At 37.8% G+C, this 26981-nt stretch overlaps 1 protein-coding gene across 3 annotated transcripts in view; it reads right to left on the bottom strand.

Annotated features, from left to right (window-relative positions):
- Positions 1–19805, bottom strand: part of USP18 (ubiquitin specific peptidase 18) — a 65266-nt gene extending 45461 nt beyond the window's left edge. For 2 of the 3 annotated variants that reach the window (XM_053225536.1, XM_053225534.1), the window contains exons 1-2: positions 5200–5456; positions 4020–4116 (exon numbers count right to left, since the gene is read on the bottom strand). In XM_053225536.1, coding sequence (XP_053081511.1) covers positions 4020–4116; positions 5200–5257 — 155 coding nt within the window. In that variant the 5' untranslated portion in view covers positions 5258–5456. Of the gene's footprint in view, positions 1–4019; positions 4117–5199; positions 5457–19592 lie in introns of those variants that run through there. The other variant, XM_053225535.1, reaches the window with a different exon arrangement.
- Between the last annotated feature and the right edge of the window lie 7176 nt (positions 19806–26981).

Raw genomic sequence — 26981 nt, forward strand, 5'->3', positions numbered from 1 at the left:
GGTGGCTGGGTGGCTCAGTAAGTTAAATGTCCAACTCTTGATTTCAGCTCAGGTCATGATCTCATGGTTCATGAGATGGAGCCCTGTGTCAGGCTCTGCACTGACAGCAAGGAGCCTGCTTGGGATTCTCTCTTTTTCTCTTTCTCTGTCCTCCCCCCAGACCAATAACCTGCAAAGAAATTGAATAATCAAAAAACTCCCAAGAAACAAAAATCTAGAATCAGATGGCTTCATAAGTGAATTCTACGAAACATTTAAAGAAGAGTTAATACCTATTCTTCTAAAACGATCCCAGAAAATAGAAAAAGAAGGAAAACTTCCAAATTCATTCTATGAGGCCAGCACTACTGTGACACCAAAACACCACTAAAAAAAGCAAACTACAGGCTATTAACCCTGATGAACATGGATACAAATAAAATAAATACTAGCAAACTGAATCCAAACCTCAATAAAATACTAGCAAACGAAATCCAACAATACATTAAAAGAATTATTCACTGTGAGCAAGTGGGATTTATGCTTGGGTTGCAAGGGTGATTCAATATTTACAAATCAATCATTGTGATAAATAACGCTAATAAAAGAAAGGATAAGAACCATATGATCCTCTCAATAGATGCAGAAAAAGCATTTGACAAAGTACAACATCCATTCATGATAAAAACCCTCAACAAAGTAGGGATAGAGGGAGCATACTTCAACATAATAAAGGTCATATATGAAAACCTCACAGCTAGCATCATCCTCAATGAGGAAAAGCTCTCAGTCAGGAAGAAGGTCAGGAACAACATAGGGATGCCCACTCTCACCACTGTTATTCAATGTAGTACTGGAAGTCCTAGCCATAGCAATCAGACAACACAAAGAAATAAAAGGCATCCAAAGTGGCATGGGAGAATTCAAACGTTCACCATTTGCAGATGATATGACACTCTACATAGAAAACCCTGAAGATTCCACACAAAAAAATGCTAGAACTGATACACAAATTCAGTAAAGTCACAGGATATAAAATCAACATACAGATATCTTTTGCATTTCTATACACCAATAATAAAGCAGAAGAAAGAGAAACAGGGGTGCTTGTGTGGCTCAGTTGGTTAAGTGTCTGAATCTTGGTTTCAGCTCGGGTCTTGATCTCATGATTTTGTGAGTTCAAGTTCTACATCAGGCTCTGTGCTGATAGCATGGAGCCTGCTTGGGATTCTCAATCTCTCTCTCTCTCTCTCTCTCTCTCTCTCTCTCTCTCTCCTTCCCCCACTCACACTGTCTCTGTCTCTCTCAAAATAAATAAATAAACTTAAAAAAAACTAAAGAGAAATGAAGGACTCAATCTCATTTACAATTGCACCTAGGTTCCTAGATACCTAGGAATAAACCTAGGCACCAAAGAGGTGCAAGACCTATACTCTGTACTCGGAAAACTATACAACACTGGCAAAAGAAATTGAAGAGAACACAAAGAAATGGAAAAACGTTCCATGTTCATGGATTGGAAGAACAAATATTGTGAAAATGTCTACACTACCCAATGCAATATACACATTTAATGCAATCCCTATCAAAATACCAACAGCATTTTTCACAGAGCCAGAACAAACAATCCTAAAATTTGTATGTAACCACAAAAAGACTCTGAATATCCAAAGCAACCCTGGAAAAGAAAAGCAAAGCTGGAGGCATCACAATTCTGGACTTCAACTTATATTACAAAGCTGTAGTGATCAAGACAATAGGGTAATAGCACAAAAATGGACACATAGATCAGTGGAACAGAGTAGAAAACCCAAAAATAAACCCACAACTATATGGTTAATTAATCTTTGACAAAGCAGGAAAGACTATCCAATGGAAAAAAGACAATCTCTTCAACAAATGCTGTTGGGAAAACTGGACACCAACATGTGGAAGAATGAAACTGGACCACTTTCTTACACGACACACAAAAATAAATTCAAAATGGTAAAAATGTAAATGTGAGACCTGAGGCCATTAAAATCCTAGGGGATAACACAAGCAGTAATCTCTTTCACATCAGCCATAGCAACTTCATACTATAGGTCTACTTGAGTCAAAGGAAATAAAAGCAAAAATAAACTGTTGGGACTTCATCAAAATAAAAAGCTTCCACACAGTGAAGGAAACAATCAACAAAACTAAAAGGCATTCTATGAAATGGGAAAAGATATTTGCAAATGACATATCTAATAAAGGGTTAGAATCCAAAACCTATAAAGAACTTATAAAATTCAACATCCAAAAAACAAATAATCCAATTTTAAAACGGGCAGAAGACATGAATTGACATTTTTCCAAAGAAGACATCCATATGGCCAACAGACACATGAAAAAATGCTCAATATCACTCATCACCAGGGAAATATAAATCAAAACTATGAGATATCACTTCACACCTATCAGAATGGCTAAAATCAACAACAACAACACAACAGGTGTTGGCAAGGATGTGGAGAAAGAGGAGCCCTCCTGCACTATTGGTGGAAATGCAAACTGACACAGTTACTGTGGAAATCAGTGGAGGTTCCTCAAAAGATGGGCGCCTGGGTGGCTCAGTTGGTTGAGTGTCTGACTTTGGCTCAGGTCATGATCTCACGGTCTGTGGGTTTGAGCCCCACGTTGGGCTGTGTGCTAACAGCTCAGAGCCTGGAGCCTGCTTCGGATTCTGTGTCGCCCTCTCTCGCTGCCCCTCCCCCGCTCATGCCCTGTCTCTCTGTCTCTCTCTCTCTGTCAAAAATAAACATTAAAAAAAAAAGTTAAAAAAGAACTTCCGGCTATTGCACTACTAGGTATTTACCCAAAAGATACAAAAATACTAATTCAAAGGGATATATACACCCCAATATTTATAGCAATATTAACTACAATAGCCAAACTATGGAAACACCCCCCTGGTGTCTGACTGATAAATGGATAAAGAAGATATGGTATACATACAGGATGGAATATCACTCAGCCATAAAAAATAATTAAATCTTGCCATTTGCAACAACATGGAGCTACAGAGTACTATGCTACGTGAAAATAAGTCAGTCAAAGACAAATACCATATTATTTCACTCATATGTGGTATTTAAGAAACAAAACAAACAATCATAGGGGGAAAAAGAGAGGGGAAACTAAGAAACAGACTCTTAACTACATAGAACAAACTGATGGTTACCAGATGGGAGGTGGGGACAGGAGAATGGGTGAAACAAGTGAGGGGATTAAGGAGTGTATTTGTGATGAGCACAGGGTGTTGTATGGAAGTGTTGAATCACTATATTGTATACCTAAAACTAATATTACACTGTATGTTAACTAACTAGAATTGAAACTTTAAAAAAAGAGTCTAGGGACAAGAGAAAACCTTATTAAAAAACTAATTACAGGGGGCCTGGGGTGGCTCAGTTGGTTACGTGTCCAACTCTTGATTTTGGCTCAGGTCATGATGTCACAGTTCGTGAGTTTGAGCCCTGCATTTGGCTCCACGCTGCTTGGGATTCTCTCTCTCACCCTCTCTCTCTCTGCCCCTACCCTGTTCACGCTCTCTGTCAAAATTAATTAGTAAATAAACATCTTTTAAAATAATGTGTGATAAAGTACACACATATGTAAATATATATACATACATATATACACTTTGTGTGTGTTCATGTTCTGTTTGAGAGGGCTCAATGGAGAGACTCAAGGACCTATTCATTGATTTACTCCTCTGAATTTGGTCTAGTCCCAACACTGTTTTAACCAAATCAGTGGCTGTCAATCCTGGCTGCACTTTACAATCACCTGGGGAGTCTAATGCCTAAGCCCCACCCCAGACCATCTGAAACCAAGTATCTGGTGGTGGGAACAGGCATTTATATTTCTTTTTAAACATCTTAGGTGATTATAGTGTGTATTCTAGAATGTGCAGAACAAGTTCTTTTCTCTGGCAACTTTCAAAAGAAGACTTAAAGTCACTGTGAAAAATTGAATATTTGAAAATGTAAAATACACATGTTTATCAGCCTTACCTCTTCAATATCCTCGTGAAGCCCACATTCATAATTAATATCTGAATAAGGGAGTTAAGACAGCAGGTCTGTCCAATGTTGTGTAAACCAACCGGGCCTATATAAGAAAGAGGGAAAAAAATACTGAGGACAAGGGCAAGCTACAGGATTTAACAAAAATCAAATGTTTTTCTAAGATCTAAGGATATAAAATCCTGAAAAATACTCTCAGAGGTACAAATATTTCACTAAGGAGCATCCAAACAAATTGGAGAGGAGAGATAAAGCATTGGACTCTGAAAAGCGAAACAGGAGTAAAACTCTTAATAGGAAAAGAGAGCTGTCACAAGAAAGAGTATTACTCAGTGTCAAATGAGTAGTACAAGCAATTGTTATAAGAGCAAAGGCAAAGAAAGAAACATTATAGGAAGCATAACTGGAAGCATTATGAGTTCCTCCCACTCAAGTTGTTCCTTACAGAGTTGAGTCAAAATGGGCACCTATGGAGCTCAAAGATAAGAGTAATTTCTTAGCTAGTCTATTTCAGATTCCACTGGAAAGTCCCCTGCTCAGTCCCTACCATGTGGTTGAAGGAGATCAGAAAAAAAATCTCTGGGGGAGATGCACTAATCTAGGCTGATCTCCAGAGGCTGGAAGCCAAAAGAACTTAAAAAGATAAGAAAAACAAAAGATAGCACTTTCCTAATGTACTAGCAACCAACCTGTCTTATCCCAACCCAACTTGGGCTCAGCAGACTACACAGGTGAGTAATTTAAGAGGGAGGGAATACCACTAATCTCAGCATTCCTGGGGAAAGGGTTTTTGTGTATATGAGATAGGGCATTAAGAAAAAAATCCAGGGACAGCAAGTAATCACAGATTTCAGCTCCTGAATTGGCAGGAGCACCTTGCCTCAAGACAGGCTAGCACATAGGTGTAACGGCAAAGGCAGGAACTAATGCTGACTGCTACTATATGCTAAGCATTAGTTTAAAGCAGTTTCCACAGATTATCTCAATTACCCCTCCCAACAACCTTATGCACTCAGTACTATGATTATTCCTATTTTACAGATGCAGAAATAAAGGCACAAGAAATCAGGAGTCATTAAACACAAAGCTTTACTGCTCCAGGGTACAGTAGATGAGCAAAGCATTTCTATGCAGTGAAAAAGAGAAAAAATATGAGAGATCTAATGACCATGAGGGCAGTCCAAGGCACTGAGGCGCTCCCTTAGCTCTTCCTTCTTCCTCTTCATATTGTTTTCTTCCTTCTTCTCAACGAGTTCCGCTGAGAAATGCTGAGCCTCAGCCAGGATGCACTGGCAAATTTCCTCAGGAACCCCAACACCTGACCCTTTACTGATCACTCCAAAATTCCCAGGCCATGAGCTGTCTGGCCTGTCTTCAGGACTGCACACTTCCAGGAAGAGCTCTTATGAGTCAGCTTTGGTGGGAGCTCTGTGAAAACACACCACAGGTAGGTAAGAGAAGAGGGAAAGCATATTCATGTGATCAGTTCTGATTCCAAACAGCCAAGTCTCAGAGGGAAAGAAACATTTGGCTTATAAAGTTCTAGGGCTAGCAATGACAGCTAGGCTAGACACTCCTTGCCTTTGTCCCCCACATTTCCATTTTTTCTTCTTCAGACCAGACTGCCATATTCTCTTCCCCCAGGTTCTCTATTCTGGAAAAGAGCACAACGTTCACCAAGGGGGTCCAGACCAGAAACCTAGGTGTCTCCTTGCTCCTCACCTCCAGCCCAAACAATCATTGAGGACTGTCAATTCTACCACCTGAAAGCTGCTCATAAGGACTCTCCTTGCTATACATACCCTTGACTTCCTGGGAAGCCTGTCCTGGCTCCTCCAACAGGCCTACATGCTGTCTAGGTGTCCATGCACTTTGTACTCAGAGCTATTCAAATAATTGGTTCATTATGTTCTATTGTGGGGAATAGCTATCTCTCCACTTGTACTCTACAGTGGTGCACCACTCAGACTCCTCCTACAGGAGAGACACCATTTCTCAGGCTGAGGGGAGCACTGGTTGACAGCTCCCCAATGAGTCCCTGTCCATTAATTTACTGCACGAAGAAATTTATCCCTATCCAATGACTGGACAATAGGGAGTATATATAAAAGCCTTACCACCTTGCCTCATGGTGAAATAGCTCTGAAGAGTCATCTAGCCCCAGAGCTCCCCTTAAGAGCAACTGAGTTCTCTGTTGCAACTATTTGGCAGCTCAACTCCTCCCTCACCTTTCCCAGGTGTTGTTCCCAATGATACTCCCCAGTAAACCTCCCACATGCACATCTCAGAGTTTCAGCATCTGACCTGAGACCCTAAAACTGTGAGCATCTGGAAGTCAGGGAGTGTGTACTTTTAACTGATTCCCTTTCACTTTGCACAGAACACAGTGGGCATTCAATAAGTAACCACTGAACAAATGAATGAATTAACAAATGGGGATTTGCAGGGAACAAAAGAAATGTTTTCAAATAGCTAAAAGGCTATCATGTGGAAGAGACATAATAGGATTTAATTGGATTTCTTGTCTTTGGGGCATGGGAGTGGAAGAGATCAAAATACCTAATGTGTGAAAACTACAAAGAAATAGACTTCACTTCAAAATAAATAAGAACTTTCTCACAGCCAGCAAGCCAACTCCAGAAGCAGTAATTTGTTCCTCATATAGATACTTAAGCAGAGGCTGGGCTAGCCCTTGAAAGAAATAGAGTGTAGAAAGGAATTGAACAGTAGGTGGAGGGTGAGATCTCTTGTTTCCTTCCAAATATGAAGCCTTTGATTCCTTCTAAATATTCACATTAATTCACATTAATTCACATTAATTCGACTGTGTCCCACTGAATTATGTGTTCTGGAGAATTAACATGGCAGATGGAATAAGAAATCACTGCTGTTTCTGGAGAAAAGAAAAACCCTTATACATACACAAATACCCACTAAGGAATATATATATATGTATGTATGTGTATATATATATAAATATATATATATATAATTTTAATACTGTTATTTTTCAAATAATGCTAACTTATGACAAATATTTACAAAATGCAGAAACGTAAAACAAAGAAAATATAAATCACTCATAATCCCAGGACCTAGGGATAATCACTACCTGGTATGTATCAATTTTTTTCCCATATATTTTTGATATGGTTGATATTTTACATTTTTCTCATTTCACATCATAACAAGAATTTTCCCAAGCTCCTTATAAATACTTTTATCAAAGCTTATTTGTTTATTTATTTTTGAGAGAGAGAGAGAGCATTGGAGGGGCAGAGAGAGACAGAGAGACAGAATCCTACGCAGGCTTTGCACTGTCAGCACAGAGCTCGATGCGGAGCTTGAACTCACGAACCATGAGATCATCACCTGAGCTGAAATCAAGAGTTGAATGTTTAACCAACTGAGCCACCCACGAACCCCTCTTTATAAATACTTTTTGATGACAAATATAGCAATAAAACATTGCTAAGTATTCTGGTTGTTTTTTGTTTCAATTTTTTACAACTATAACAAATACTACACTGAACATTTTAAGGCAAAAACCTCTTCTCTACCTTTTCAATGTTTCTCATGCAAACTAAAGGTCCAGGGACACAATAAAACTCAGCTATAAATGAGATTACATTAACCACAGAACCCAAATTCCCCCTAGTCTTTTACTTTCTCCTGACAACACAGACGTCAGCCACCTATAAATGTTCCCCAAGCATATTTTGGAATCTCAAGAAGAGTCTCTCATATGTTTTAGAATAAGATGACAACCACTGTACCCTGCCTCTACCCACCCCAGAGTATCCACCAAGTATCTGCAGGACACTGCTGGATAAAACAATCAATGAAACAATCAAGGTTTCCTCCTATCTCCAAGTTGGGGCTTGATATGGAAATGTGAGGCATGGCCAGCTCCTCCCACTGCCTTGTGCCCTTCAATTTCATCAAGTTCCTTCTGCAAGGATTTCAACTTCTGCCTGCAGCTGCTCTCTGCCCAGGTTTCTCAATCCTGTGCCCAGGTCTAAGCTGGGGAGCATACTACACTGTCTTCTCTATGTCTCCCTGTTCTCCACTCAGGGGCATATATGCAAGATTTCCTCAGTTGTCCCCCTGTCCCCAAGCAAATAAATCTGTGGCCCTCTAAGTTATCTGACCATCAGCAACAACCAGACATAAAATCAAGGTTTAGGACAGACTCTTAGACAAGGTCAAAGTGTACAAAGTTTAAGATTCTTAATATATGTTGCTAAATGCCTTGCACCACTTTATACTCTGACCAGCGGGCTATGAGCGATCCATCAGAACTCAATGGCTAAATGAAATAACCTAAGTTCATTTATGCTCACAAGGACATATTTTCATGGAAAAAAAGCAAGTTAGGAATTGGGTTTATTAAAGAAAAAAGGGTATGGTTTGAAATAAGGGGCATCTTGAGGCAAGGCAGGTAACGTGCAAAAAAGATCAGTGGTTTTAGAGGAGGAGAATGTGAAGAAAAGTGTACAAAGGATTATATAAGCAGATTTGCACAGGTGAGCCCAAACTAGGACTGGAATAAAGTGTAAAAGTTCCAAAATTTTAATTTTTATAAAAAGTAACTAGTCACTAGTAGGCAGGGAAATGCAAATCATGACCGCATTTGACTATTCAATTGGCAACAATTAAGAATTCTGATGGAACCAAATGTTAGAAGGAACATAGATAAATAGGATCATTTATACACTACCAGGGGAGGAGTGTAAAATGGTATAATCACTTGAGAAAACAATTTGGCATCATCTATAAAGTTAAACATTCACTTAACCTCAACCCAAAAATTCCAAAAGAAATTCTTACATGTCCCTGGAGATGTATACAAGAATGTTCACAGCAGCACTGTTTACAACAGCAAAAACATGGGGAAAAAATCCAAGCACTCAACCCAATGGACAGAAGAATGGGTGCATAAGCTGTAATCAATGTATACAATGAAATAATATTCATCAGTTGTGTATGAACAAACTATAGCATGTCACAATATGGTGACTCTTAGAAACATAATGTTGAGTCAAAATATATTCAAACTCAAGGAAAATGGAACATTGTGTTGCTTAGGCATCAATATATATGTGTGTAATAAAGCTTTTAGATATCTATAGATGTGTGTAATGAAAACCACAAGGATCAGGTGATGACCTCTGATTCAGAGACAGAGGGATGAGACAAGTGGAGAGCATGTTATTGTGTTATTGTACTATAGTAATAGTCTAGTTTGGGGATAAAGGGGTTTCATAAGTGTTTTATTATTAATTAGTTAAATAATTAATTGGAACTTGGAGTCAAGGCTAATGGTCTGAGGAAAACATGGTCTAACATAGGCCTAAAAAAATTTATTCTCAGGGTGCCTGGTTGGCTCAGTTGGTGTAGCATCCAACTTCGGCTCAGGTGGTAATCTTGCCACCACAACGGTCTTTGAGCTGATAGCATGGAGCCTGCTTCAGATGCTGTGTCTCCCTCTCTCTCTGCTCCTTCCCAGCTAGTGCCCTCTCTCTCTCTCTCTCTCTCAAAATTAAATAAACATTTTAAAAGATTTTTAATTCATTCTCTCTACACAGAGCTCATGCCACAGCTCAAGGAGGTAAGGCAGAACACAACTGATGACAAATCTGAACTGCTGACAAATCACTCTGTGGATTTTCCCCAACAACACTCAGTTTTAACTGACTGTGATGAGGAGTCTTTAAAGGCAGAAGTGCTGCCACAAAGCTCTGTCTTCTCTTCTAGTGGAAAAAAAGTAAGAAGTCAAACTAAGTTTGGGCATGCAGGCACTGTCCCCAAATATAGGAAGAATATCCAAATAGAAATGAGCTGAAGAAAGTCTGCCAAGCAGTGTACCAAATAAATAAAAATGAGCACACATTAAACAACAAATAATAAAAGATATAATGTAAAAATCCTAAGTTTAGCATATGGAAAGATCATTCCTATTTATTCCTATTTTTTTATGAAAGTGGCACTGTATCCAGAAGAATTCTAAACATTATATGAAGACTTAAATTTTTCAGATGAAGTAGAAAAGCCCCAAAGTGTGGCTTCAATGTCATTATTCAACCAAGATCTGCTCTTTGGCTTCAACTCTGGCCTCAGCCTTTGAAAGTCCAATTAATAAAACACCCACTTTGGTGGCATTTCTGGTGCCCTTGGACTTGTGCATGATCAAGTGATTACTTTGGTAACCACCATATGTAATCAGTGTAACAAAAAAGGAGGTCATTTTGATTAGCTGTTAATATCTGAATATGCAGTTGCAAATACTACATGCATAATTGAGGGTGGAAAATCATATACTTTATATGTTTATATGTCACCTACAAAGGTAAGATGCTGAAATAATGGGTGGTTTAGGCCATTACTTTTATGTATAAAACTAGTATTTTAAAATCTTAAAAAAGGAAAATAAATTGAAAATTAATACATATATTAAAAAGAATAAATTTGCTAAATAGTTTATGAATAATATTATATCTTTTGGGGCTTACAATTATTTATTAAATTTAAAAAGTAATTTCAACTGTGCTTGCTTTGGCAGCACATATACTAAAAAGTAATTTCAACTAATAAAGTTAAGATTACATTATTTCTATGCTTTATAAAATTGCTACCACAGCATTCATAATACTAAATAAAATAATCTTTAAGAATTGTATTTAGGGGCACCTGGGTGGCTCAGTCGGTTAAGCGTCTGACTCTTGATTTCATCTCAGGTCACAATATCACAGTTTGTGAGATGGAGCCCCACGTCGTTGGGCTCTGGGCTGGCAGTGTAGAGCCTGCTTGGGATTCACTCTCCCCTTCTCTCTTCGCCACTCTCCTGCTCGTGTGTGCACACTCACTCTCTCTCTCTCTCTCTCTCTCAAAATAAATAAATAAACTTAAAAAAAAAGAATTGTATTTAAGCTTTATTCGCGATGCCATGAGTCTTTCAAGAAAAAAATCCTATTTGCAAATTCTTACATCTTGTAAAGATGAATTAAAAGCAGAATGTCAGCTTTACAACCTGAAATTATCATGAGGAGAAAAACTCCAAATATATATACTAAAAAATCAGTAATAAATCATCCCTCAGCCTAGGTATAATAAAGAATATTTTAAAATCTTTTAAAAGTTTAGAGAAAAACGAGGTACCCAAAACACAGTTTGTTCTCACTAGTCATACTTCAAAAACCACATACTACATAAGCTGGCTCAAGCACCCAGCTTTTTGCAGTGTTTAGTCTATTTACGAAAGCTAAAGACTGTTATCCAAATGACTGATTAGATTGTCACTCAATTCAATAGTTGGAAATGAAACTTTTAAGACATGTCCAAACTATGAATCTTAGGGACAACATTGTTCTGGAAAATATGCTCCTAAAAATAATTTTCCTGAATTATATTCTGCTGGGCACACACAAACACACACACATAAAACAGTGATAATTTTAAATGTGCCACTTCTATATCATGTACATCAGGTATCTATCTGAACAGGCAGAAAAAAACTAGAATCTCTTTTAAATTTAAAAGTATGGTGGATTGATGGTGAATTCAGCCAGGATTCTCTCCTTGCAAATCTGATTGAAGAGATTTACAGACTGAAAAACAGTTTTCAAAATGTCAATGCCATCAACAGTGGATCAAGCAAGGTGTAGGCTATGAATGGTTTAGGAATCACATACACAGTCAGGGCTAGCTTCCTGAGTGTGCAAACTGTAGTTGCAGAGACCTATATTCAAGACAGCCCAGGCCTGGTTTAATGCTTGCCTGTTACGGACTGGAAATTCTTAATATGTTTAACAAAGAGCCCCACATTTTTATTTTACCATAGGACCCACAAGTTAGAAGCCTGTCCTGCATACAGTATTTTGTTCATATCCTTCAGTATGTGTTCAGAAATTAATCACAGCACAGAACAGTGTAACAGAAATCCTTGGCCAAAGGAGAGAGCAGGGCAATTTCATGGCTCTTCATTAGTTTGATATTGTCCTGTTGGGTACTCACATAATATGTTCAAACACTATGGAATGACAGACATTAAGTGCTTAGAAGGCTACTCTACCCACACAAAAAGAGCCTTAATACTATAGTTTGCAAAACTTAGTGCCTGCGGTTTGTTCACTGGAACCTACTGAAGTAACCAAACTAAAAGTCATCTTGAGAATTCAAATACTTCTCATGTGATACCTGCTGTAAGATCCTCCTGACCTTCAATTCCAATGAAGATGCTAAAATTGGTGTGCATTTAAGTAAAGGTGAGGGGCAGATGGACTCAACCATAACCAAATATTGATTTTAACACTCAGCCCTTTAGTGTTCTGCCAAAAGGTGCCAAAAAGTAGGCAGACGCTGTCGTGACTACAAAAACACAAACTTGTGTAAAAGTTTTTCTGAATATATAGTAATTTTCAATGTGTTTTTTCAACTAGTGGATACTAAAAGTCCAACTGTTATTTTGAGGAGGGTGGGGTCCTGATTTTTTGTTTTGTTCTGCTAAAATATTGGGAACCACTGATCTTATGTCTTGCTATTTAGAAAATCAGATCAGCATCACCTGGAAGTCTGTTTAAAAGAATACTAGGGGGCGCCTGGGTGGCTCAGTCAGTCAAGCATCCAACTTCGGCTCAGGTCATGATCTCACGGTTCGTGGGTTCGAGCCCCGCATCGGGCTCTGTGCTGACAGCTCAAAGCCTGGAGCCTGTTTTGGGTTCTGTGTATCCCTCTCTCTCTGCCCCTCCCCTGTTCATGCTCTGTCTCTGTCTCAAGAATAAATAAACATTACAAAAAAAAAAAGAATATTAGGCCCCAATACAGACCTAGTGAATTGGAATCTGCATTTTGACAAGATTCTTGGCTATCTATTTACACATTAAAGTTTGAGAAGATGCTCTAGACAAGTACTAAAGCTTAGGATGTCAAGTGTTGACCAGTGACATACAGGTTTCAATGCAGGACAACAACCTTCAATTAGTTTCATGAAGATTGTTCTCAGTGTTAGTTTCCTTAAAGGTGCATGATTTCCTGGTTGCTTTATTTGTATTTAAGAAATCCATTAGTGAAAACCTTATGGTGCTTATTTGTAGAGATACAGAAGATAGAAAGCTCTTGGTCCAGGTACAGCAGCACAAATCAACTTTCCATACTTACCCCCACTGCACAAGCATTCCACATTCTGCCACTGGGAGTAAACGCTGCTACACAGCCTGAACACAAATTTGGCAACATGTATCACAATCTCAACAATGATCATAGTGGACATCTGTCATTTCTGCCAGCCCACTTACCCTCCTTTGGGTAGCAGAATCACCTTTTCATTTCAAAAACTATCTCCATTTTCATACTCTGATGATTCAGTACAGCCCTTCCCAACTCTTCACACCCAGTCCCTGGCTCAAATAACCCAGGTCTGACCACATAGTGTCCTTGGTGGCTGTTTTAGCAATGATCATGTGACGCAATCAGAGCTGATCATAAACTTGTTAGATGGCGCTTTAAGCTGTAAGAACATAAATCAGACCATCCTTTCCACCACAGAAAGGAAACTCAGGGGCAACTGGGTGGCTCAGTCAGTTAAGTGTCTGAGTTCTGCTCAGGTCATGATATCGTGGTCCATGAGTTTGAGCCCTGCATCAGACCCTGTGCTGCAGCCTGCTTCAGGTTCTGTGTCTCCCTCTCTCTTTGTCAGTCCCCTGCTTGTGCTCTGTCTCTCAAAAATAAATAAACATTTAAAAACAAAAAACAAAAAAAACGAAAACCCATCAGCCAAAGAAGAGTCAGTGACAGGAAACAGAACCAAGTAATGGGAGAAACACTGAGACAGAATCCTGAGGCCAACAGCTTAAGAACTGGATCCAACCAAGCCTCAGGCTGCCTGCCCACCAAACTTCTCCACTCAGGGTCTCCTCTGCTGTTTTTAAAATTAGTTTGAAATGGTTTCCTGTCACTTGTAGCTGAAAGAGTACCAATTAATATTGATTAAGAAAATAACAAATGGGTGAAATAGGTGATGGGGATTAAGGAGTGCACTTGCTGTAATGAGCAGTGGGTAATGTATGGAATTGTTGAATCACTATATCATACACCTGAAATTAATATAACACTGTATGTTAACTATACTGGAATTAAAATAAAAGCTTGGGGCACCTGGGTGGCTCAGTAGGTTGAGCATCCAACTTCAGCTTAAGCCATGATCTCACAGTTTGTGAGTTTGAGTCCCACATCAAGCTTGCTACTGTCGGCCCAGAGCCCGCTTTGGAACCTCTGTTCCTCTCTCTCTGCCCCTCCCCTGTCACGTACTTTATCTCAAGAATAAATAAAACATAATAAAAAGTTAATAAAAAAAATAATAATCAGAGATACAAAGATCTACATAAGAAATTCATTTTTATGGCTTGTTTTCTTTATGCTTTACAAAAAAGTAAAGTGAAATACTGATGAGGAAAAGTGCAGCATTTAGGAGACTCTGGTGAAATTATTCCATTACCATTTTGTCTATTCTTTTAAATATCTTTTTGTTCCTCCTTAATTAACACTAGATGATTTTGGGGGCACCTGGGTAGTCCAGTCAGTAGAGCTTCAGATTCTTGCTCTGGCTCAGGTCATGGTCTCACAGTTGGTGGGATGGAGTCCCACACGGGGCTCCGTGCTATTAGCATGGGGATTCTCTCTCTCCTCTCTGCCCCTCCCCCCTGTTCACTCATGCATGTTCTCTCTCTCTCAAAATAAACAAACATTTCAAAAAACAAAAACACTATTTTATTTCTCAAAGTGGAATTTTTTGTTGTTGTCAACTGCCAAAAAATAAAAGTATGCTTTCAAATTCAAGAGCTATGGCACTATTTATAATGGCAAAAAAAAAAAAGGAAATTCAACAATAAAAGTAAATTATGACCCACTCATAAAATGAAATACTATGGTGACTTTAAAATCATTTTAGACTAATAGAAATGGGGAGATGACTATAACGTTTCATTGAATAAAAAAGAAATTATAAAAATATCATATGGTATAAACCTAATTTATTTTCAATATGAATTAACTACAGAAAGAGAGAGACGGAGGGAAAGACTAGGAAAGACTAGGATGAAATATACCAAAAATGTCGTTAAAAAGTAACTCTTATTGGCGGAATTACAAAACATTTTTTCCTTTTTTTAAATTATTTCTCTTAACTTCCAAACTTCTTATAATTAGTTAATATGTAATTTTAAAATAAGCAATAATCCGGGGTGCCTGGGTGGCTCAGTCAGATGAACGTCTGACTTCAGCTCAGGTCACGATCTCATGGTTGAGAATTCAAGCTCCGTGTCAGGCTCTGTGCTGACAGCTCGGAGACTGGAGCCTGCTTCAGATTCTGTGTCTCCCTCTCTCTGCCCCTCCCCTGCTCAATGCTCTGTCTAGCTCTGTCTCAAAAATAAATACAAACATTAAAAAAAATTTTTTTTAATTTTAAAATAAGCAATCATTCATTTGGGGGATAGATTTAATATCTCTTAAGGGAATCCTTGGGCGGCAATAGTGTTCCTATTTCAAGATCCAAAAAATTAATGAATTAGGGATGAGAAACGTTCAAATTTCTTAATTCTTTTACAAAATGTGAAGGAAAGGAGAAAATCTGAAGTTGGGAAACACCTAAATATATAAGCAGCATACATTAATAAATTCATGTTAAATGACTCAGATAGTAAGCTCTTTTACTTAGTGTTTATTCTTAATACTCAAATAGTCTTAATAGTCTCTTAATAAATTAAATAAATAAATAAAAACAGTCTCATAAATAGTCATGAGGCTCAGCCTGGAGGGTTAAACTGAAAGAGAAATGATGGCAGCTGGCAATCTCATGAGCAAGAAATAGGATTTTAAGATCAAATTCAGGGAAATCTGATAAAATAGAGAGTACAAAAGAACCAGGATGTATTTTTTTTTAATTTTTCAAATATGTATTTATTTTTGAGAGACAGAGTGTGAGTGGGGAGGGGCAGAGAGAGACACAGAATCCAAAGCAGGCTCCAAGCTCTGAGATGTCAGCATAGAACCTGACGAGGGGCTTGAACTCACGAACTGTGAGATTATGACCTGAGCCAAAGTCAGACACTTAACTGACTGAGCCACCCAGGTGCCCCTAGGCTGTATTTTTTAAAGACATTGTTCTGTACTCCGCCAAGACCTCAAAACTACTTATATCAGCCAAATATGGCAGTAAAACCCAATGGAGAGTATCCTTTGGTCAGGCTGGCAGGACAGACCCCAAAAAGGGCAATCTTCAGAGTTGATCACAGAGGGGAAATAGGTAGGTGGGGCTACAAAAGGAAGGAAAGTGAAACCTAACTAAGAAGGATGGAGAAAGGCAGAGTGGGCACAGAACATGCAGTTGAGCTAAGCAGGTAATGATAAGCACCCAGCAGAAAAAAAAGGATGGTTTTGTTCCAAGAAAGGTGAATTTTCAAACTTAAGTCCTGACTCAAAATACTGGCTCCAACAGAGGATTTTTAGTGAAATTATTCTGTATAATACTATAATGGTAGATATATGTCATATATTTGTCAAAACTCTTATAATGTACACCAGGAATAAACCCTATTATAAAATATGAACTTTCAATGATAATGATGTGTCACTGTAGGTTCATCAGTTGCAGCAAATGCACCACTTTGGTGCCAGGTGTTGATAATGGTTGAGATAGGGACAGGGCATGGGGATGGGTATATGGGAACTCTGTACTTCCCACTCAACTTTGTTGTGAACCTAAAATTGCCCTAAAAAATAAAGGCTATCTTTTAATGGTTTTTGGTCCCAAAGAAATTAACTTAGCTCCCAACTTTTCCCAAATTTTTTACCCTTAAGTAGATGTGAATGACAGAAACAGGTGGCTTCAGTACACCATCATTGTAGCCACAGAATCAATCGATCTTCTAAGAAACAGCAAAAAATATGATGCAGGAAACCTAGGTGGTCCCAGTCTCTAACTGGGCTCTTCCCCTACAACTAGACTCTCCACAAGGAAAACTGACACTCTCTTTAAATGCCCCGAGAGGAACAAAATTAACATGCCTAGAACATGATACAAGCCACCTCAAAGTCTTCCCAATCCAATCCATCACGGCAACAATAAATTTAGAACCCATCCTTAACCATCTGTTGTATGTTTCTCGAGTAATGGTAATGTGCTAGGTACACAAATTATAACACACCAGATGAAATCCCAAATAAGAGGGAATCTTGGAGCTACTCTCTCTCACAGCCCATGTTAAAGGCGTTAGGACTTCTTTAAAGCTGTGGACATGTTAAACAATTTTCCCTTTGTAAGCCCATCATTGTGTAAAAGTGCCAAAAGTGCAATATATTTTTAATAGTGAAAAAGGATAATAAAAACAAAGTCTTTTTTTAAGTTTATTTATTTGAGAGAGAGCACACCCGCATACACTTGTGTAAGAGAGAGAGGAATGGGTGGGGGGGGGGGGGGGGGAAGAGCGGGGAACACATAGAATATCCCAAGCAGGTCAGTGCAGAGTCCAACCCAGAACTTGAACTCACAAACCAAACAGTGAGATCATGTCTTGAACCAAAATCAAGAGTCCAATGCCTAACCAACTGAGCCACCCAGGTGCCCCCAAACTTTAAGTTCTTTGATAGTGCTCCATAAACCAAGATGGAACTGTATACCCATTGTTACTTTCCTACCCATTTTGTTCCTATGAACACATTAGATGGCCTAAATATCTAGATTTAACACCTCCCCCCACCCCACCCTGCCTCACTCTGCACATAACACTAAAAAATCTTTTAAAATACATGCCTTGTTCAGGGGCACTTGGGTGGCTCAGTCAGTTAAGCATCCAACTCTTGGTTTGGGCTCAGGTCATGATCTCACAGTTCTTGAGTTTGAGCCCCCCATCGGGCTCTCTGCTGTCAGTACAGAGCCTGCTTCACCTTCTCTCCCCATCTCTCTGTCCCTCCCCCCCCTCAAAATAAATGAACATTAAAAAAAATTAAATATTTGCCTTGTTCAAACCATAAGAGACTCTTTTTTTTATATGAAATTTATTGTCAAATTGGTTCCATACAACACCCAGTGCTCATCTCAACAGATGCCCTCCTCAATGCCCATCACCCACCCTCCCCTCCATCCCACCCCCCATCAACCCTCAGTTTATTTTCAGTTTTTAAGAGTCTCTTATGGTTTGGCTCTCTCCCTCTCTAACTTCTTTTTTCCTTCCCCTCTCCCATGGTCTTCTGTTAAATTTCTCAGGCTCTTAAATACAGAAAACAAACTGAGGGTTGCTGGAGGGGAGGCACGTGGGGGGATGGGATAAATGGGTGATGGGCATTAAGGAGGGCACTTTTTTGGGGTGAGCACTGTGGGTGTTATATGTAAGTGATGAATCACTGGGTTCTTCTGAAATCAATATTGCACTTGTATGTGCAGTATTTAAATATATATGTTAATTTGCCTTGTTTTCTGAAACAATTTCAAAGTATAACTATCTCAATGCTGTAAAACATGTAGTTAAAACCATTGCTTGCATTTTCAAACACTTGGAAACCAGATTTGCAAGAGTCATAGAATGAAGTTTTATGTTTAAATATCTAAATTTAAGTTTCTTCCAAGAAAAGAAGGCAAGGTTGGAGGGGAATTAAGACTAAAATACTCTGATTTGCACAAATCTTTCAAATTTCTCAATATATATGCCCACTGACCTAGCAATTCCACTTCTAGGAATTTTCTACAAATATATTTGTATATTCACATGAATGTGAACATAAAATGATATTCACTGCTACATCATCTATACCAGTAAAAACTGGAAAAAACCTAAATGCTCCTGAATTGTTTAAATAAATGATGTACAAGGAGCACCTGGGTGGCTCAGTTGGTTAAGCGTCCAACTTCAGCTCAGCTCATGATCTCACACAGTTCGTGGGTTTGGGCCCCGTGTGGGGCTCTGTGCTGACAGCTCAGAGCCTGGAGCCTGCTTCGGATTCTGTATCTCCCTCTCTCTCTGCCCCTCCCCCACTCGCACTATGTCCAAAAATAAATAAAGCATTTTTAAAAAAATTTTTAAATGATGTACTTGCCTTATTACGTACCAATTGTTTTTAATAAGGTTAACATATCTGTATGTCTTGTCATTAAAATATGTCCATCATGCTCAACAGATCACTTAACAAAGTGGGAAAAGGTAAATTACAAAACAATTTTAAAGTCTGCTTTATATGAAAATTTCTTGTAAAGTATACACAAAAATGATACTGTGTTGAGGATTAAGAGAAATTTCGGTTTCTACTTTACACATCTGCCTGCATTGTTTCAAATTTTTTACAAGCTTGCAATACTTTTGTAATTTCTTTTGAAATTAAACACGAAATGCAAGAAGTCTAAATATATCAGGTTGAAAAAATGAACTGGTCCAATATATATATGAAATGAATATACACCATTACTATCATTTGCTAAATCCAAATTAATTCCTTGATTGCCCATGTGGCATCTCAGCAAAGCCCCTCACATGTCGTTCCTGGAAAGAAAACTTCCAAAATTGGCACCAAACTTGCCTCAATTTCCACAGAAGCGTCAAACCTCCACTGCGAATTTCGATCCAGGGGAAATTGAGAAACAGCTTCTCTATCCCTGTCCGCGCTGAGCTCACTCCGCCGGAAAACGCGCAGGGAGCGCACAGCCCTGGCGGCGGGCACCGTCAACTGGCCGGGGTGCTCAACCCGGAGCGGTGGAGCTTCTGCAGCTCACGCCCCGCCCACCGAGGCTGCCCAGCTTTCGTTTCCCTTGAATGGAAAGTGAAACTCAGCGAAAGGCGGAGCGCTCCCGCGATCCTACGCGCTGGGAAGAGGAATGAAGCTCCGCCCTCAACCAGGAGCGCCAGCTACCCTGATAGCCCCTGGGCGTTTTCGCGCTTGAGGATGTGTGCCATGCTTGCTGTCTGTGCGGTTTGCCTAACGTTTCGTGAATACACGTGTCTTTTTATTTTATTTATTTATTGTTGAAATTTTACGATCCCTGTAATTAAGATGTGTCTTACAATCGTCTGGCGTTTCGTAGTATACATAACAACATTCTGTCTTTGGTAATATAATTTCTGAAATTGTGTAATTTAGAGTCGATGGCTTGTATATTCGATGAAAATGTGGCACACAGGTATAAAGTCCTTATTCCTTTGTTCTGCTGCTGCTCTGTGGAGCCAGCAAAAGAGGACAGACGTGGTGAATAGTAGAGCTCAAAGGTAAATAGAAAGTATTCCTATTATTCCTCATTAGAACTTATAATGTAAAGATCTAATAAGATGATGTTCTTTGAAAGCATTGGTGACACATTTCTCAAAACCATGCAAGAAAGAGTTTAAGTTGAAACTGTGTAATAGGTGTTTCAAAAAAAAGTTTGGGGACACCTGGGTGGCTGAGCTGGTTAAGTCTCTGACTCGATCTCGGCTCAGGTAATGATCTCACTGTTCCTGAGTTCAAGCTCCACGTCAGGCTCTGCACTGATGGCGGAGATTCTGTCTCTCCTCTCTGTCCCTCACCTGCTTGTGCTCCCTTAAAATAAATAAATAAACAAAACAAAGTTTGGGCCCTGAGAAGCATTTTCTGTAGTTTGCAAGGTGTCACTGAAAACCTCAGCTGGATTTTGTTCTTTTTCCTTTTTTTTTTTTTAAGCTTATTTATTTTTGTGTGCGAGAGAGACAGAAAGACAGAGAGAGAGCAGGGGAGGGGCTGAGAGAGAGAGGGAGAGAGAGAATCCCAAGCAGACTCTGGCACTGTCAGCACAGAGCCCCACAGGGGCTCCATCTCACACAGTGAGATCATGATCTGAGCCGAAACCAAGTGTTGGTCTGACTGAGCCACCAACCTGCTCCTCCTTTTCCTTTTTAATTTGAAGTGGGAGGCAAGAAGCCACACCTAACTGCCTCATTTGAAAATTCTACCTAAAAACTTGGTTACAGAGGAAGATGCTTGACTGACTTTAGGTGATTATCTAGTTCTCTTTCACTGTGGAAAGATTTTAGAGAAGAGCTATTTGTCCAAGGTAAGGAACAATTAACCTGATGCTAATTTTTGTTCTAGGAAAAGGGCAAAGTTTCCTGCATGGCATAACAGCAAGTGGTGTTTTAAGCAAAAGGCACACACACACACACACACAAAAGTAAAATCAATGACTAATAAAGTGCATGTTAGAACTTATGTGCGAAGCTCATTTTTCCACAAACACATCTGGTTTCATGTGACTTGTTTGCTTATTCCATCTTCACAACTCTTTCCCTTGCCTATTTTCCTCTGCATTTTATCAAGATACGCTTTTAATTTTAAATTTTATTTCATTTTGCATTGGTTCCAAAAATAAATTATACATTTGCTTTTTATGTGTGTAGATTGAATCTCTCTCACAGTATTCCTTTGGGTAAACACATTCTCGTAAGAAGGAGACCGTGGAGATAAGTCAAAGCAAACAGAACTCTTAAGTTTCAATTTCCTGGCATAGATTTCAAAGTAGAACTAAAACAGATTATGACTTGCATCTGTTACCTTTCCTAAGCCATTCTCTATCCCCTGGCAATTTGTTGCCTTAATGGACTTTTTAAAACTAAATATTTTATTTTGGAAAATAAATTTAAACATACAGAGAAGTTACAAAAATATTACAATGACCCCATATACTCTTTACTCATTATAAACATCTTGGCACAGTTGCTTTATTGCTTTTCTCTCTTATGTACACGCACACATACACACACCCAATATGTATATATTTGAAAGGGTTTTTTTTTTAGTTCATTTATGTATTTTGGCGGGGGGAGCACAAGCAGGTAAGGGGCAGAGAAAAGGAGAGACAGAATCTCAAACAGGCTCTGCACCATCAACACAGAGCCTGATGAGAGTCTAGAACCCACTAACTGTGAGATCATGACCTGAGCCAAGATCAAGTGTCAGATGCCTAACCGACTGAGCCACCCAGCTGCCCCATATGTATATATTTTAAATCAGTTTTGTTTTATTTGTTAAAATATTTGAGAGGAAATTGCAGATAGCAAGATTCATCAGCCCTAAATAATCCAATGTATCTCCTAGGATCAAAGAAATGTTCTTACATAATGCCAATGCAGTCATCAAATTCTGGAAATTTAGTATCAATACAATACAACTTTCTACCATATACAGTAAATATTTAAACTTTGCCAATTTCCTGATTTATAAACTTTTTTCCAACAGAATCCAAGCCATAATCTCATTCATTTGGGCTTTTTATTATTAAATGTTTTATTTTGAGATAATTGTGGAATCACATGCAGTTGTAAGAAATACAGCAGAGAAATTTGAGTTTTCCCATCCTGTAAAACTATAGCACACAACACAACCAAGATATTGACACCAATGCAGTCAATGTCAATACAGGACATTTCCAACAACACAAGAACCCCTCATGTTGCCCTTTTATAGCCATACCTACTTCCTTCCTGCCCCACCCCCTCCTTAACATCTGACAATTACTCATCTGTTCTCCTTTTCTCTTATTTTGTTATTTCTGTAATGTCATATATTTGGACTCACACAGTATGTAACCTTTTGGAATTGGTTTTTCTTTTTTTCCACATAATATAATTCTCTAGAGATTTATCCAGATTGAGTATATCAATAGTTTGCTCCTTTTTATTGCTGAGTAGCATTCCATGGTATGAATGTACCACAATTTATTTAACAGTTCATCTGAAGTGATATTGAAGAATATCTGGATTATTTCTAGGTTTTTTTTCTATTTACAAATAAACTGCTATTAACAACTGTGTACAAGTTTTTTTGTATGTACAGTACGTTTTTATTTTTCTGGTTTAGATGCCCAGGAGTGCAGTTTATAAGTGGTATGATGATATACGTTTAATTTTTAAAGAAATTGTCAAAATTGTTTTCCAGAATTCTTTACCATTTTACATTCCCACCAGCAAGTGTGTTTGTTATCCAGTTTCCCTGTGTCCCTGCCCACATTTAGTGTTATCACTATTTTTTATTTTAGCCATTCTGATAGGTGTATAGTAATGTCTTGATGTGGTTTTTCATTTAGTTTTAATGTCTCTTTAGTTTCTAGAGTTGACTTTTTATTGTCCTTTGTAACACTGACATTTTTAAAGAATTCAGGCCTGTTGTTTCCTAGAATGACCCTTACTTGGGTCTGTCAGCTTGTTTCCTCATGATTTGATTCAGGTTACACTTTTTTGGCAACAGTACTACATACATGATGTTGTATCTTCTCTGCATCACATCAAGAGCCACCTGATGTCAGCGTGTCATGTTATTGATGAGGATAACTTTCAGCACTTGGTGAAGAGGTCTACCAGCTTTCTCCACTATAAAGTAAGTTATTTTCTTAATTAGTAAGAAATCTAAGGGGCGATATTTTGAGAATATGTAAATATTTTTTAACCCATGACAACTGCAAAAAACTTGGCACACAAACACTCCATTCAAACCCCTGCAGTGAGAAACTTGACCAAACTTTAACATGGCTTCTAGCAATCTAAAGCCACGTCCCTAGGACAACCCAGCACCCTACTGAGTTTCTGTCTGGAAAAGTTCAGGGCTGTCAAAATAATTTACTCTAACAAGCATTTGGTGATAGACCCCTGAACCTCCCTTAGAGCATTTACTAAAAATGGCTTATAATTATGAATCCTTCCTCTGTCCCTTCGAGATGTATGTGCATCTCCTACAACTCAGGACTGTATTTCTCAAGGATCTAAAAGCCATTCCCTTGAAATACAATCTTCATCTTCTCTCAATCTCTGTGGAAAGATAAAATCCTCACTTCAATAATTGTCAGCTAGTAGATATAGCTGGCCTAGTCACATTTATAGACCAATCCTTTATAACTTTTCACTTGAGCCCACCATACACTTAAATATAAATATATAGGTAGGTTGACAGTATAACTGGAAAAATATATGCCATGCATACAATAATCAAAAACAGCGGCAGAAAATTATGAGGGACAGGAAAACCCATTGTATAATAACAAAAGGATCAATCCACCAAGAAGACATAGGAATCCTAAATGCATATACACTAAAAAGTACAGATGCCAAATATGTGAAGCGAAAATTGATAGAACTAAAAAGAGAAATAAATCCACATTTATAGTTGGGGACCTCACACTCTTCTCTCAACAATTGATAAAACAGCTAGACAGAAAATCAGCAAGAACAACAGAGTTCAATGATGCCATAAACCAACAGGATCTAATCAATATTTTTAGAACACTTCATCCAACAACAGCAGGATACACTTTTCAGTTGCACATGGAACATTTACCAAAATGGAGCATATCAGACCACTGATACAACACACCAACGTTTTGGGTTATAGCTTAAATAGTACTAAGAAAGAAATTTATAGCACTAAAATATTTTAGAGAAGAAGAAAGTCTCTAATCAATAATATAAGTTCTCACTGTAAGAACCTGGAAAAAAAAGAGCAAAATAAACCAAAAACAAGTAGAAGGAAGAAATAAAGAGGATAAATCAATGAAATTGAAAACAGATACACAATGAAGAAAAATCAGATAAATAGAAAATTAATCTTTGAAAAGGTCACTAAAATTGACAAACCTCTAGCAAGACTGACAAAGAAAAAATGAGAGAAGATACAAATTACCAGTATCAGGAACTTAAAAGGGGATGCTACTACAAACCCTGCAGATATAAAAGCATAATAAGAATATAACAAACAACTCTACACACATAAATTTGAAAAGTTATTTGAACTGAACAATTCCTTGAAAAACACAAACTACCACACCTCACCAATGTAGAGGAGATAGTTTGAAAACCCTGTAAGTTTTAAAGAAAATGAACTTTTAACTTTTACAGCTCCCAATGAAGAAATCACCAGACCTAGTTGGTTTCCCTGTAGTATTACCCTGATATCAAAATGAGACAGACAGTGAAAAAAAAAAAGAAACCTGCAGAACAATATCCTTTATGAATACTGATTCAAAAATTCTTCACAAAATATTAGCAAATAGAATCCAGCAATATATAAAAAGAATTATACATCTTGACCAGGTAGGGTTTTATTCCAGGGATGCAAAGATGGTTCAATATTCAAAAATCCATGTAATCCACCATATTATCAGGCTCAAAAGGAAAATAATGTGATCATATCAACTGATGCAGAAAAAGCATTTGACAAAATTTAACTCCTATTTATGATTTAAAACTCTTAGAAACTAGAAAAGAGGTAAACTTACATTAAACTTATATAACTCCATCTATATAACATTTTCAAGGAAACAAAATTATGGAGATGGGAAACAAATTAATGATTGTCAATAGCTAAGGGTTAAAGGAGGAGGATGAGTGTCAATATAAGGGGGTAGTAGGAGAGATATCTTTGTGGTAATGGAACACTTATCCTGACTGGAGTTGTTAATTACACAAATCTACACATGTGATAAAATGGCACAGACACATACCCACAAATGGTGCAATGTCAATTTCCTGGTTTTGATATTATGTAAAATATAAGTGTTGGAGGAAATGGTGTAAAGGAAATACTTAACCTCTCCATACCATTTTTGCAACGTCCTGTGATCTATATTATCTTACCATTAAGGTTTTTTAAGAAATAGTAATGGGCATTTTTGTTGGACCGCATTAAATTCATAAATTAACTTGGGAAGAATAATGTTTATTTTATTGACAGTTAATAAGGAAGGTCTTTAAATTTGTTCAAGTCTATTTTTGTGTCTTTGAGTTTAAAGTTTTCTCATAAAGACTTCTAAACATTTCTAGTTAAGTCGTTATTTCTAAGTATTTCTGTTTTCATTTCTGTTGCTAATGGAGGCTTTGTCCTCCACTAACCAATTTTTAGTATTTGTGAAATGAAGTCTATTAATTCTTAGAAGTTAATTTAATACCCTGCTACCATACTGACATATTTTAAGTTAGTCTTATAGCATAGGGTTTTCCAAATGTACCATCATATCATCTACAAATAGAAATAGTTTTACTTCATTTCCAACTACTGTTCTATTTTCCCTTACCTAAATGCATTAGCTAATTCTTCAAGTACAATTTCAATAATAGTGGAAATCCTAGGCATCCTACATCCCTGCCTTGTTCTTAATCTTAGTGAAATGCCTCCAATGTTCCCATTATGATGTAAGCTCTAAGACTGCTGGAATTCTTAATAGTGAACTATGGTTGAGTTCCTGGAATGAGTCCTTCTTGGTTGTGCTATACTTTTCAATGTATGAATTCTATTTGATAATATTTTACTAATGATTTTTGCATTGGCATTTATAAGAAAGACCATTTATATTTTTATTCCCCCCCCCCACACACACACATTGCAAAATAATGGAAACTGCTTAGAAAGTCTATATTCTGTCTAATTGACCATGAGCCAAATAGCCTTGAATTTTAGACTTTAGTTTCTAAGTCCAAAACACAATATATAAAAAGTCGCATGAGGAGTTCCACTCTGCATATTCATGAAAAAAGGTGGGTAAGTCAAGGCTCACTGTTACTCTTGGGAATTATGCTGCACAAAAGAAGGAAATATAACCTAAACACTACAAAATTTAATTAGTGTTTTATTAGTGTTGTATTCCTATTTATCCTTATTGCCCCACTCTCACATTCATCTCTAAAATGGTCAACATTACAAGTTGTCACAACACCTAAAAAATAAAAAAATAACTCATTTTTAAATGTAGACAGTTTAAACTCACAACACAAAAGAAAAGTTTTCAATATCTTTAGTAGATTTTCATTGTAATAGGAAAAGTGATTCCACTGGGATTGACTCAGTGACCCTTAAAAACTCAGAATAGTGGGCCTAGTGGCAATTTTATGTTAGAGACAAGTTAAATGCTGATCAAATTGCTGATACAATCAGCAGTTTAGAGAAAATAAACATACTATCTTCTTTATTATCTTCTTC

Source organism: Acinonyx jubatus, chromosome B4, assembly GCF_027475565.1.
Source record: "Acinonyx jubatus isolate Ajub_Pintada_27869175 chromosome B4, VMU_Ajub_asm_v1.0, whole genome shotgun sequence".
Lineage (NCBI taxonomy): Eukaryota > Metazoa > Chordata > Mammalia > Carnivora > Felidae > Acinonyx > Acinonyx jubatus.